This window comes from Schistocerca cancellata, chromosome 5, assembly GCF_023864275.1.
Source record: "Schistocerca cancellata isolate TAMUIC-IGC-003103 chromosome 5, iqSchCanc2.1, whole genome shotgun sequence".
In the NCBI taxonomy this organism is placed as follows: Eukaryota; Metazoa; Arthropoda; class Insecta; order Orthoptera; family Acrididae; genus Schistocerca; species Schistocerca cancellata.
Genome location: NC_064630.1, coordinates 413,281,920 through 413,295,973, shown reverse-complemented (window position 1 = coordinate 413,295,973; position 14,054 = coordinate 413,281,920). Strand labels below are relative to the sequence as shown.

Genomic DNA, 14,054 nt, shown 5'->3' with positions numbered 1-14,054 from the left:
TGTATGGTATGGACACTTCTTCGTAGCAGTGGTGAGGCTGTTTTTGAACGATGACTCGGTATGATACCGGCCGAAGTCGGGCCTGTACTCTTTCGGTCACGACACAGCCGACATCAGCATGGGACTGCGCGGTAACCGTTGCCGAGCGCTTTGTGTTGCTTTACTCAGTGTTTGCGTGTTGCTCGTTGTTTTATTTTCTCATTTTGAGGTGTGAGAAGAGACTAAACCTGGTCGATTACGGGGTTCGAGAACGAGTCTGTCGACACCAGAAAAGACCGCTGATCCCTAAGGCGACGTGTCAGTCCTGTTATCGCAAGAGTACAAATCACGGGTGTAGATTATCAGTACTGCGAGAGGAAGGCGGGTCTTGTTTCCATCGGACCGTTTCTCTCCCCCAAACGGTCTAAGTTCACGTTCGTTTACACTCACGTTAAAATGTCCGCACTGTAGCAGCAGATAGCGTTGTAGCGTAATCACGTTACTGTTAACTTCATTAAAGCAACGTGTGAACTACGATCCGCAGTGCATTGCAGATAAATTGTACTGAACTTTTGACGTTATTCGAAGCTTTATTTTCGCTACAAAGAAATGTGAATCATCATTTGTGCACCGTAACTGTGGTTTTGAAAAAACAATGTAGATTTTATATGCTCCACTAGAAGAAAGCTGCTTTTTGCATGGATAAAGTTATTAGCTTGGAATGTTTTTGCAGAGGAAATATATAGGCTGAGCTGTGCTGTACCGTGCTGTGTGTGTCAGCTTGTCATTGTTCTGTGCAGGCGATGCGGTTCGGCGCCCGCCTGTTGTACACGGTGAGCCGGAGCAGGCGCTACCTCGCCGCCAGCGTGCTGCGGCTCATGAACACGCAGGTGAGTGGCTGGCCAGATCGCGCCATGTGCTGCTGCGAGACCCGTCTCTGCTGTTCCTTTCTCAAAGATAACTGACAACACCATAAGCCACACTGTACAGGACGGCGCACGAAAAACCAGCCCGAGTACAGATTCCTCACCCATTGTTGTTGTTGTTGTTGTGGTCGTCAGTCCAGAGACTGGTTTGATGCAACTCTCCATGCTACTCTATCCTGCGCAAGCTTCTTCATCTACAAGTAACTGCTGCAACCTACATCCTTCTGAATGTGCTTAGTGTATTCATCTCTTGGTCTCCCTCTACGATTTTTACTCTCCACGCTGCCCTCCAATACTAAATTGGTGATTCTTTGTGATGCCTCAGAACATGCCCTACCAACTGATCCCTTCTAGTCAAGTTCTGCCACAAATTCCTCTTCTCCCCAATTCTGTTCAGTACCACCTCTACGATTTTTACTCTCCACGCTGCCCTCCAATACTAAATTGGTGATTCTTTGTGATGCCTCAGAACATGCCCTACCAACTGATCCCTTCTAGTCAAGTTCTGCCACAAATTCCTCTTCTCCCCAATTCTGTTCAGTACCACCTCATTAGTTGCTGATCTACCCATCTAATCTTCAGCATTCTTCTGCAGCATCACATTTAGAAAGCTGCTATTCTCTTCTTGTCTAAACTATTTATTGTCCATGTTTCACTTCTATACATGGCTACACTCCATACAAATACTTTCAGAAACGACTTACTGACACTAAAATCTATGCTCGATGTTAACAAATTGCTCTTCTTCAGAAACGCTTTCCTTGCCATTGCCAGTCTACATTTTATGTCTTCTGTACTTCGATCATCATCAGTCATTTTGCTTCCCAAGTAGCAAAACTCATTTACTACTTTGTGTGTCTCATTCCCTAATCTAATTCTCTCAGCACCACCTGATTTAATTCGACTAAATTCCATTATCCTCGTTTTGCTTTTGTTGATGTTCATCTCATATCCTCCTTTTAAGACACTGTTCAACTGCTCTTCCAGGTCCTTGGCTGTCTCCGACAGCCAATTACGCATAGATAAACAAGTAAAAATTAGATAAAAAATAAATAAAAATAAGGTAATGCAAAGATGTATAGGTAGTGAATTGATCTTATCTTTTACATTACATTACGTTTGAAGCTGAAAATAATCTTCTACTTCAGTGCGCTTTTGCGCGCGCCCTAACATGCTAATATACATTCATCAGCCAGAACGTTATGACCACCAACCTGCTATCGATATTAACCTGTCCAGGCGATAGCAGCTTCACCTGGCGAGAAATGACTGCGTGCTGTCCGTATGTAGAATGGGGATGGCGCTTCAGTTTGGAACCGCGTGACCGCTACGGTCGCAGATTCGAATCCTGCCTCGGGCATGGATGTGTGTGATGTCCTTAGGTTAGTTAGGTTTAAGTAGTTCTAAGTTCTAGGAGACTGATGACCTCAGATGTTGAGTCCCATAGTGCTCAGAGCCATTTGAATTTTTTTTTTTTTTTTGCGCGCGACCTATCTGAGTTTGACTGGGGGCAGACTGTGATGGCCTGGAGGCTCGGCACGAGCATTTCGAAACTGCACGACTTGTCCGTGGGGATGGGAAGTGACCCCTCACTACAGATCTCGGACGTCATGCACAGGGCAGACTGGACCATAACTTTTGACACGTTGTGTATTAATTGGTTACTTTTGTTTGAGTGCTGTTACACGTAAGATAGTTGCGATAATCTGAAATATACGTCGCTAAGTGTACCGCGTTATGCTACGTTGCTACTCCTTAAGTCTCCGTGAAAGCTCGCATCGTGGCCGCGAGCACATCTTCAGTTGTGCATGTTTTAAGGAGCTTTGGCGCATGCGCAACTGGCTTGTCGTGCTTGCCTTACGAATGAAATTCATACGGATTTGATGAACAACGTGCACGGTTCACGGCGTGCACAGCTAGTTCCTACTACTCAACTACAAGTTTACGACACTGCCACCAGGCGGACAGCAGCAGACTTTTATCTCCTTGCTGTTGAGATGAATCCCGCTAGGCGATAGCATATTCCTCAGAAATGCCAGTTCACGTACTATATAGTATAGTTAGATCGGACAGCAGTATATTTGACAGTTATAACAAAACCTATCTCTTGGGTTTCTGAATGAGTTATACAGTTTTGAATTTATCATACAGTGACCCATTCGAGGCGCTGAGAACCATACGGGAATATAGCACATCGTCGTCGATTGTGAGACTAGCATTAATTCATGCTTCGGACATCCATTGATCTTACCGTGAGTCAGATTTATCTGTGCTGTAAGCCCACATTGTATACACGACTATGAACAATAACGAAAAGCTGTGTCACTTCCTTTGATATTCACTTAAATATGGGATCGATGACAGCTATCTTCAGATCCTTATGGTTCAACAAGTATTAGGGATCTTGTACATTTGTACAAGGAACACGAAAATTCCCACTTACACAAAAAACGTGAAAGGGAGAGTAGCGAAAGCTTACACATTACTTTGTTCTTGCCTAAACTGTATTTAAATACGTACAAAACAACAAAATTACACAAAAACAATTCTTTCTTTTGTCAGATAAGTAATGCATATTTATTATTATTATTATTGACTTTTTTTCCTCAGACTTAAGTCTGGTTAAAAATGGAACGTGACGCGGACCTCGGTCAAGCGTGACTTCCTTGTAACTGTATGGTATATGTTATATTGCATTTAGGAACTTTCGGGTAATTGAACAAGTATCAATAATTACAGATTTTTGTAATTGTATATATATGTTTGGATGTAGCTGTATTGCATTGATGTACTGGTGAATATTGTGAGGTATGACTCCTGTAGTTGATAGTATAATTGGGATAATGTCGACTTTATCCTGATGCCACATGTCCTTGACTTCCTCAGCCAGTTGGATGTATTTTTCAATTTTTTCCCCTGTTTTCTTCTGTATATTTGTTGTGTTGGGTATGGATATTTCAATTAGTTGTGTTAATTTCTTCTTTTTATTGGTGAGTATGATGTCAGGTTTGTTATGTGGTGTTGTTTTATCTGTTATAATCGTTCTGTTCCAGTATAATTTGTATTCATCATTCTCCAGTACATTTTGTGGTGTGTACTTGTATGTGGGAACGTGTTGTTTTATTAGTTTATGTTTTATGGCAAGTTGTTGATGTATTATTTTTGCTACATTGTCATGTCTTCTGGGGTATTCTGTATTTGCTAGTATTGTACATCCGCTTGTGATGTGATCTACTGTTTCTATTTGTTGTTTGCAAAGTCTGCATTTATCTGTTGTGGTGTTGGGATCTTTAATAATATGCTTGCTGTAATATCTGGTGTTTATTGTTTGATCCTGTATTGCGATCATGAATCCTTCCGTCTCACTGTATATATTGCCTTTCCTTAGCCATGTGTTGGATGCGTCTTGATCGATGTGTGGCTGTGTCAGATGATACGGGTGCTTGCCGTGTAGTGTTTTCTTTTTCCAATTTACTTTCTTTGTATCTGTTGATATTATGTGATCTAAAGGGTTGTAGAAGTGGTTATGAAATTGCAATGGTGTAGCTGATGTATTTATATGAGTGATTGCTTTGTGTATTTTGCTAGTTTCTGCTCGTTCTAGAAAGAATTTTCTTAAATTGTCTACCTGTCCATAATGTAGGTTTTTTATATCTATAAATCCCCTTCCACCTTCCTTTCTGCTTAATGTGAATCTTTCTGTTGCTGAATGTATGTGATGTATTCTATATTTGTGGCATTGTGATCGTGTAAGTGTATTGAGTGCTTCTAGGTCTGTGTCACTCCATTTCACTACTCCAAATGAGTAGGTCAATACTGGTATAGCATAAGTATTTATAGCTTTTGTCTTGTTTCTTGCTGTCAATTCTGTTTTCAGTATTTTTGTTAGTCTTTGTCTATATTTTTCTTTTAGTTCTTCTTTAATATTTGTATTATCTATTCCTATTTTTTGTCTGTATCCTAGGTATTTATAGGCATCTGTTTTTTCCATCGCTTCTATGCAGTCGCTGTGGTTATCCAATATGTAATCTTCTTGTTTAGTGTGTTTGCCCTTGACTATGCTATTTTTCTTACATTTGTCTGTTCCAAAAGCCATATTTATATCATTGCTGAATACTTCTCTTATCTTTAGTAATTGGTTGAGTTGTTGATTTGTTGCTGCCAGTAGTTTTAGATCATCCATGTATAGCAAATGTGTGATTTTGTGTGGATATGTTCCAGTAATATTGTATCCATAATTTGTATTATTTAGCATGTTGGATAGTGGGTTCAGAGCAAGACAGAACCAGAAAGGACTTAATGAGTCTCCTTGGTATATTCCACGCTTAATCTGTATTGGCTGTGATGTGATGCTATCTGAATCTGTTTGGATATTAAGTGTGGTTTTCCAGTTTTTCATTACTGTGTTTAGAAAGTGTATCAATTTAGGATCTACTTTGTATATTTCCAAAATCTGTAGTAACCATGAGTGGGGTACACTATCAAAGGCTATTTGGTAATCAATGTATGCGTAGTGTAGGGACCTTTGTTTAGTTTTAGCTTGATATGTCACCTCTGTATCAATTATCAGTTGCTCTTTACATCCTCGTGCTCCTTTGCAGCAGCCTTTTTGTTCTTCATTTATAATTTTGTTCTGTGTTGTATGTGTCATTAATTTCTGTGTGATGACTGAAGTTAATATTTTGTATATTGTTGGTAGGCATGTTATGGGGCGATATTTAGCTGGGTTTGCTGTGTCTGCTTGATCTTTAGGTTTCAGATAGGTTATTCCATGTGCAAGTGTATCAGGGAATGTGTATGGGTCTGCAATGTAACTGTTAAATAACTTAGTTAGATGTGAATGTGTTGAGGTGAACTTCTTTAGCCAGTAATTTGCTATTTTATCATTTCCAGGGGCTTTCCAATTGTGTGTAGAATTAATTGCTCGGGTGACTTCATGTTGCAAAATTATCACTTCAGGCATTTGTGGTATCATCTTGTATGTGTCTGTTTCTGCTTGTATCCACCGTGCATGCCTGTTATGTTGTACCGGGTTTGACCATATGCTGCTCCAGAAGTGTTCCATGTCTGTTATATTTGGTGGATTGTCTATTTTAATGTGTGTGTTATCCATTGTTTGGTAAAATCTCTTTTGGTTTGTGTTGAATTTTTGGTTTTGTTTCCTTCTATTTTCACTTTTTTTGTATCTTCTAAGTCGTTTGGCCAATGCTTGCAATTTCTGCTTTTTTTCATCTAATTGCTCTATTGCTTCTTGTTGTGAGATTTTACCTAACCTTTTTCGTTTTTTGTCTGATATTTCATTTCTTATAAATTGTGTTAGCTGTCCGATGTCTTTTCTCAGTTTTTCTATTCTGATCTGTAACCTGTGTTGCCATGCTGGTTTTGTGCGTTTCTTCTGTGTGTTGGTTTGTTCTGATCTCTGCCTAGTGTGTATATTTAGTGTAGTGAGTGCTCCTATATAAACCAGTAGTTGTAACTCTTCCATAGTTGTGTTTTCATTTATTTTATTGTGTATGATTGTGTTGATAGTTGTTATTGTTGTTTCGACTTGTGGGTTATTTGGCGGTCTATGCAAGAATGGTCTAATGTCTGTATTTGTGTCTTTGTATTCTATATATGTCAGCTGAAATTTCTCTTCTATATCTAACACGTGTGTCTCTTCGTGTTCTATTTGTGCTTGTTCTGGTGGCTGTCTTAAGATTTCGTTTTCCTCTGATTGTTTAATTGATGCGTGTTGGTCTTTGTTTGTTTGCTCTGGGATGTTTGAGTCCATTACTGTGTTTTCTTCTTCTTCTGATTGCACATTATTTTGTTCCAGTATTTGTTGTACTTGTTGTTTGATGTTTTCTAATTCTGACTGGGGTATCCTGTTATTTTTTATTATTACACGGATCTGATCAGCTAGTCGTTGTTCTGTTAAAAATTTTAATTCCGGGTATCTGGTAATAAATGTTGTGTATACTTGTGATCTGTATCCAGTTGTGTTGGTTCCTAGGTTTGTTGCTTGGTAATAACAGAACATGAGGTGTCGATTTACTTCATCTGACCATCTCATCCTCTGTCTTTGTTTTCCTTCTAGGGTGGTTGCAGGAAGCATATCCTGCAAAACACCTCTATTCGGATTTAAATCATTTTCCATGTGGCTAGCAGTGTCGTTACCATTGTGGGCGGGCATAGGGTTCAAGCGTCGTCCCCGACCATGACGGCGCTTGTCCGAGGCTTCTTTAGTTCTGTCCTGAACCAAGTAATCACACTAAAAGGGGGGTTAGCCCTATTAGTGGTTTGTTCTTTTCGTCGCCTTTTACGACTGGCAGAACATACCGGAGGCCTATTCTTTTCCCGGGCCTCCACGGGAATTATTATTATTATTATTATTATTATTATTATTATTATTACTAGCATTATATTATTAGTATTAGTGTTATTGGCACTGGCTGTGGTTGTAAAAATTAGTTCATAAGCGTAACTGCTACTCAGCAGATGTTATTAATTTCACACTCTCAAATTACCAGAATCTAAAAATTGATGAACAACCAGAATGCTGTCACTGCTTCTCACGATGGGTCTCCGCAGCCGACGACCCTTGCATATGTCACTGTTAACGCCACGACAGCGGACACTACGACTGAAATGGGCGCGCGACCATCGGCACTGGAAGTTGGCGCAGTGGCACAGCGTCGCTTGGTCTGATGAGTCCTGATACCTTCTTCATCATGCCGATGGGAGGGCACGAATCCGTCGTCTTCCAGGGGAACAGCTCCTTGACACATGTAGTGCTGGACGGAGACAAGTTGGCGGCGGCTCCATTATGCTCCGGGAAACATTCACATGGGCATCCATGCGTCTAGTGGAGTTCGTGCAAGGCACCATGATGGCCAGGGAGTATCGTAGACTTGTTGCAGGTCACGTAAGACCCCTTCATGACGATTGTATTTTCTGACGGCAGTGGCCTTTTTCGGGAAAATAATGTGCCAAGTCACAGGGCTAGGAGTGTGACGGAGTGGTTTGAAGAGCACAGTGGCGAATTCCAAGTGATGGACTGGCTCGCCAGATCTGAATCCGATCGAACACATCAGGGATGTGGTTGAATGTGCCGTCAGAGCTCATCGCCCTCGTCCACGGAATTTACGAGAATTAGGTGAGTTGTGTGTGCAGATGCGGCGATGACTCCATCCAGCGACTTAACAAGGCATCGTTGCTTCCATGCCACTACGCGTCGCCGCTGTTATCCGCGCCAAAGGTGGACATACCGGCTGTTAGGTAGGTGATCATAATGTTCTGCCTGATCAGTGTACACTTTGTGCTACTCTGCAGCAGAAATTCTCAAAATTCCATTACTGGCATTGACCTTCAAGTCTTCTTACCTTATTGGGTTGTCTGCGTACACTTATGGCTTTAGACTGCCCCACAGATAAAAATCACATGTAGCTAGGTCCGGCGCACGCTGCGGCCACAATCCTTTGCTGACAGTCGTTTCTCCTGTGAATCTTTCATGAATTCGTCAGATTGACGCGTGTGAAATGTGACATGTCAAATGGTTCAAATTGCTCTGAGCACTATGGGACTTAACATCTATGGTCATCAGTCCCCTAGAACTTAGAACTACTTAAACGTAACTAACCTAAGGACAGCACACAACACCCAGTCATCACGAGGCAGAGAAAAACCCTGACCCCGCCTGGAATCGAACCCGGGAACCCGGGCATGGGAAGCGAGATCGCTACCGCACGACCACGAGCTGCGGACAATGTGACATGTCGCCCCATTTAATTCACCGATCGAGATGGCGCAGTGGTTAGCACTCTGGACTCGCATTCACGAGTACGACTGTTCAAACACGCGTCTGGCCATCCTGATTTAGGTTTTCCGTGATTTCCCTGCACCGTTTCTGGCAAATGCCGGGATGACTCCTTTGAAAGGGGACAGCCGACTACCTTCTACACCCTTCCCTAATCAGATGGGACCGATGACATCGCTGTTTGGTCCCCTCCCCCAAATCAACCGACCAATCATCCTGTTAAAAGACAGCGTAAGTATGTTCATGGGGGTGAACTGTGCGTAAAATTCCTGAAAGACTCTCATGTACACAGCAATGTTTGCTGTAGCGGGACCCACAATCCCAGTTGCTGACACTTCACAACACAATCCAATTTTTTTTTTCACCGTGAAGAGGTAGCTCATTGATTGCATAGGTATTGTTTGTTGATCAGTATCTGCTGTTCTGAGAATTTCCATGTACTGTCAGATGGAACCAGGCCTCATCACCCATGAAATACAACAGCGGATCCATCATTGCATTCTCAATTGTCTGATATAGCCACGTACGGTAATAAACACGTTCTGCGTTATCATCCTCCTTCAGTTCTTGGTCACATGTCATTTTACAGGGCTTCCTCCGTATATAGTCTAAAACAGGGGTTCCCAAACTTTTCCTCCGACGGAACACTTTGAGAATCGTGATACTTTGATGGAACATCTTGTCTATTTTGGAAGTTAATACAATTTAAGAAATGAAAAAACCTTTTTTTATTCAGCGATTACTTCAACTGTACAGCATAACTAATTACACAGATATCGCAATAAATTTTTAAAAGTAATTAGTGCTGGCAACATGTCCGGGAAAAGAACGCCATGTTATTAGCAGTTTTTCGCTGAGCACTTAATCACTTCCCACGGAACACCAGTGTTCCACGGCGCGCAGTATGGGAAACCCTGCTGGACTAAACGTTGACAAGACCTACGTGAAACGTTAACTTGTTGCTACAATTTACGTGTCTACTTCTTTGGTCTGTGGATCATTCGTGCTCGAATACCCGCGATCACGGCAGGTGTATGAGCGCACGATCCCCGATTCATTTTTGCATATGCTGCTGTCCCTGTTGTACGCCACTTAATCACAAAATCCTGTGTTGCTCTCTACTGGTCTGGAAACTTCCCCGCAAAAATGTCCCGCTTTTCCTTAAATGAACCGATAGACACGTACGCCTCCACTATTGCGATTGTTCGTGAACAGGATACATCTCGCTGAGGTATTTACTTCACACGTCTTAACCAAGTCGCAACGCCCTTCGTACTGACAACAATGTTGCCAACTCATTTTCAACCATGTCCCTACACGACATGTGGAAAGTTCCTACATTCACCTTGGAAGGCCCTACAACGTCTAAAAATTCTAGACTGACGAAAAGAAGAGCTAATCACGCTTTGGGTAGTAACATTTCCCCGTTATTAACAATCTTGTACACTGAACGGTCACTGTTTTCAAACAAAATACTTGTGCATTTTGTTCTATGAATTTTCATATGTTGAGCAATTTTAGAAGCGACAAAACTGTCTTTTATGAGCTCGCCTGTGTGATCTATTGTTGACAAGGATATTGGGTGCCCAGCAAGTGCTGTCACCTACCTTATTTCAGCATCTTTGGTGTCATCAAGCTAAAGACTTGCGGTGCTTGTGATAGGTTGATGTACCCACGGTGAAAGCACTGATTGTTTATTAAATTGTGACACTCGACTTTTGTGAGAATCACGATTTGCATGTTTCAAAAGTTCGCTTCTTCCTGCACACAAACTAATATCATACGCCCTGCATCGAGCACGATAACTGTCCTTTGGACCGGCAATTAAACACTCTTTAAACCGTTCTTCCTCTTGCTACGCTTCCCTAAAAGTCTTTTCTCGGCTTTGGCTGTCACTGTTTTGTAACTTCTTTTTCGGTGCTGAAGCCATAATAAAAAGAATACAAATAGTGCAGTCACACACCAAAAAAAAAATAAATGTAGAAGCTAATGGTAAGGCTAAAAGAACTGATCTACGAAAGTTGTTTATTTTCAACAAGTGAACACAGAACAAAGACAGATCACATCGCCGCCATGGAAGTAAAGAATGTAACTTTGGAAGTAACAATGGTGCAGAGATTACAGTAGACGCTCTGAAGGTTGGCTGATGGGTCCTTGATTTCGGTCGTCGCATGTCGGCCTCTTTCGGAGCACTTCGCGTTGATTGTCTTCTACTCTCGAGTATTGCTAGCGTCAGGGTTTCCTCAACAATGGTCTTTTTCTTCTGATCATTGCGTTGTATTGCAACTTTAATTTACGTTCTTTGTCACAAATAAGTACCACATTTGATAATGATTGTCTTTTAACGCGCATTACCGAATCTTTGTTACTTCCGTACGAAATTTGTACCTCAGGAGGAAGCAGCTTATCGGAACGAGCAGCGCTAAGCAACAAACACGTCAGTATTTCCCCTGTCATGTACCCTCTCCAGAGAGTGACCAAAATACATTTTTCTTTTTTAATTTCTTATTTTGTAATTGAATGGTTTATTTCAGAAACCAGTCGAGCGCCAAAGCCAGAAAAAAATGAGCCAATGGCGCCATATTTGTCTTTGAGGGTAATTGCGCATTTCAGTGCAGAAAGAAGTCGAATATCTCCAACTGTTGTCTGGAATGATGTTTAATTTCGCGTTTACATCAGAGACCAGTCAAACGATTCAGTTTGTTTGGCTTCTGCAGTAAACTGTGGGGACACTCGCGTTCTGAATCAACAGTAGACAGATATTCGAATGTTTTCATTGTCTTCACTGATCAGTTAGCTCGAGCTTTTCGAATAATTCCCATTCTGTTTTCCAGTGTTCATGAGTTAGTGATAACAGTGAGCCTATGTCAAAGTGAGATGTCTGCAAGTTCAGAAGACTAACTTCAACACAAAAAGATGCGAGGAGTAGTAAACGATGACTCGTACAAACGTAATCGTATTCGGAATGCAAGGGTGAAAGGAGAAGGTTATGTTTCTTACTCTGGCGAGGAAGTACCTACGAAAAAGAAGCCCAGTAATATCATTTGTAAGTGCAATGCAAATTTTTATTTATACATTAACCAGGACGTCATTAATGAAACGTGGAGATATTTTCAATCTCATGAAAATACAAACTGTCAAGATATCTATATTCAGACTTTGATTGAGGTTAATGAAGTTTCGCGTAGACGAGGAAAACAAGGTCCAGACAACAGGTCAGGCAAAGAAAGTGGTAGGCATACTGGAGGCAGTTTGAAGAGAAATCACATTTACAGATATAATGTAAACATTGGTGGTGTACTAAAACATGTGTGCAAGAATGTGTTTATGGAAATCTACGGTATATCACATAACAGATTAGGGAGAATTTGTCAATTCTTACTCGAAAATACTACCCCTATAGACATGAGGAACCAGAGCAGGAGTGGCAATGCTCTTCCTGAACATTCGTGCACGTACCCACGATCATATTGAAAAATTTGAAGTTAAAGAGACCCATTATGGTGGGCGACACAAAAAGTATTTGGATGCGCGTTTAAATGTCACAAAGCGTCATGAGATGTTCATTAATGACAACCTTGACATAAAAGATACTGTCAAGTACCATTTTTATTATTATTTTCATGAAAACTTAACGGTACTCGTTCTGTTAACCACAGGTTGATGTATGTAGTCAATGTGATAATGAATGATAATGCTAAACGTACGGCAACTGCATAGCTCGTTGTACACGAGAGGAGGGCCAAAAAGTTTTACATCAGTATGAAAGAAGCGTCTCAAAATGATGGCGAAGAAACTACCGCTTTGTGTTTTGGTTATATGCAAAACTTACCGCTCCCGAACATTCCTGTTCAGGAAATTTTTTACGTCGGTCAGTTATAGGTTAACGGTTTTAATATCTGTGATTTGAAAAGCAACAAGTCCAAAATCTACCTTTATTATGAAGGTAACAAGTCTCCAGATGAGGTGTGCAGTTTTTTATTGAATTCCATAGAGACTGAAATATCTAATCGAGTAAAGAGACTGACTCTTTTTAGTGATGGTCCATCAGGACAGAACAAGAACCACACAATTGTTAGGTTTTGATGTACCTCTGTGACAAAAGGCGATTTGACACCATCACCCACAACTTCTCTGTTCATGGTCACTCGCATTCACCATGTGACAGACACTTTGGGGCTATAAAGCGTATAGTGAAAAAAGTGGATCGAATTTATACACCAGAGCAATGTATATAGCTTATACTCCAAGATATAAGAAGTTTCAAAACATGGTGGTCTCATGCATACAAAAAGCTTACAAATTCAGACAAAACTTCCAGTAGACGTGTTCCTAAAGACTAAAAGGAGAATTTGAAGGTATCCACATACTAACAATTGTGCTACAACAGTAATACACCTGGAAAAGTGGCAGTAAAGCCATATATTGATGCAATCATTCAGTCAACTTTCACATTGCTGCAAACATAGCCTGCTCCTGACTTATCCACTAATTTGGTCTACCCTTCAGGAGAAGCAAGTTTATAAATAATATAATGTATTGGGTAACTTACACAAATATTACTGTTAGGTGTAACTATTCTCTTTCATTCAAACGTTTACCTAAAATAAGGTAGTGCAGTCTGAAATAATATATTTTTTGGCCATTCTCAATTCGTGTTTAGGTCTGAGCCCTAATTCCTTCGTTATTGTTTAAGGTTGCTATTAATATCCAGATACTGCGAGACCTAAATGCCCTAACACCTTACCTGGTGGGGTATGAAACATTTTATGACAGCATTCTACAATGGCCTGCTACAGAGGCAGAATGTCCTGTGGAATTTGTTGATTGAGTAGCTCCTACCATGATGATTGAAGTAGTTGATTGTTTCATCTGTGTATTAGTAATGTAGTCTCAATATCATTAAAAATACTGTCCTTTTCCAAATATACGAGTCTTATTTGTAAATCCTAAAAATATGTAGAATTATACCATAAAACCACGTTTGCTCTACTCATTTACTGCAGAAACAAGTTAAGTAAAATTTTTTTCGTTCCATGGCAGCAATCTTAAATAACCCAAAATATTTTTTTCTTTGATACAATGATTTGCAATATTTGCTGCTTTCAGAAAACGAATACCGAAGTCACTATCGAAACATTTAGTATGATGATAGACAGTTTTTTGTGTTTTCCCAAAATAGACAAACTTGGTGCTTGACTGGTTTCTGAAATAAACGATACAATTTTTCTTTCTTGAATAAAAAGTCTACGATTTGCAGAGAGATCGCAAATCCGTTCTCACATTGTGGAAGAAAAAGTCAGAATGTCCCTACGCGTGGGGTCATGTCCTTATGGTTGGCAACTATGAAC

The 14,054-nt window shown here is 40.6% G+C and overlaps 1 protein-coding gene across 1 annotated transcript in view; it reads left to right on the top strand.

The window, feature by feature from the left end:
- LOC126187541 (putative glycerol kinase 5) overlaps window positions 1-14,054 on the top strand; it is a 417,517-nt gene that overhangs the window by 232,079 nt on the left and 171,384 nt on the right. The window contains exon 4 of the mRNA XM_049928689.1: window positions 780-869. Coding sequence (XP_049784646.1) covers window positions 780-869 — 90 coding nt within the window. The remainder of the gene's footprint in view (window positions 1-779; window positions 870-14,054) is intronic.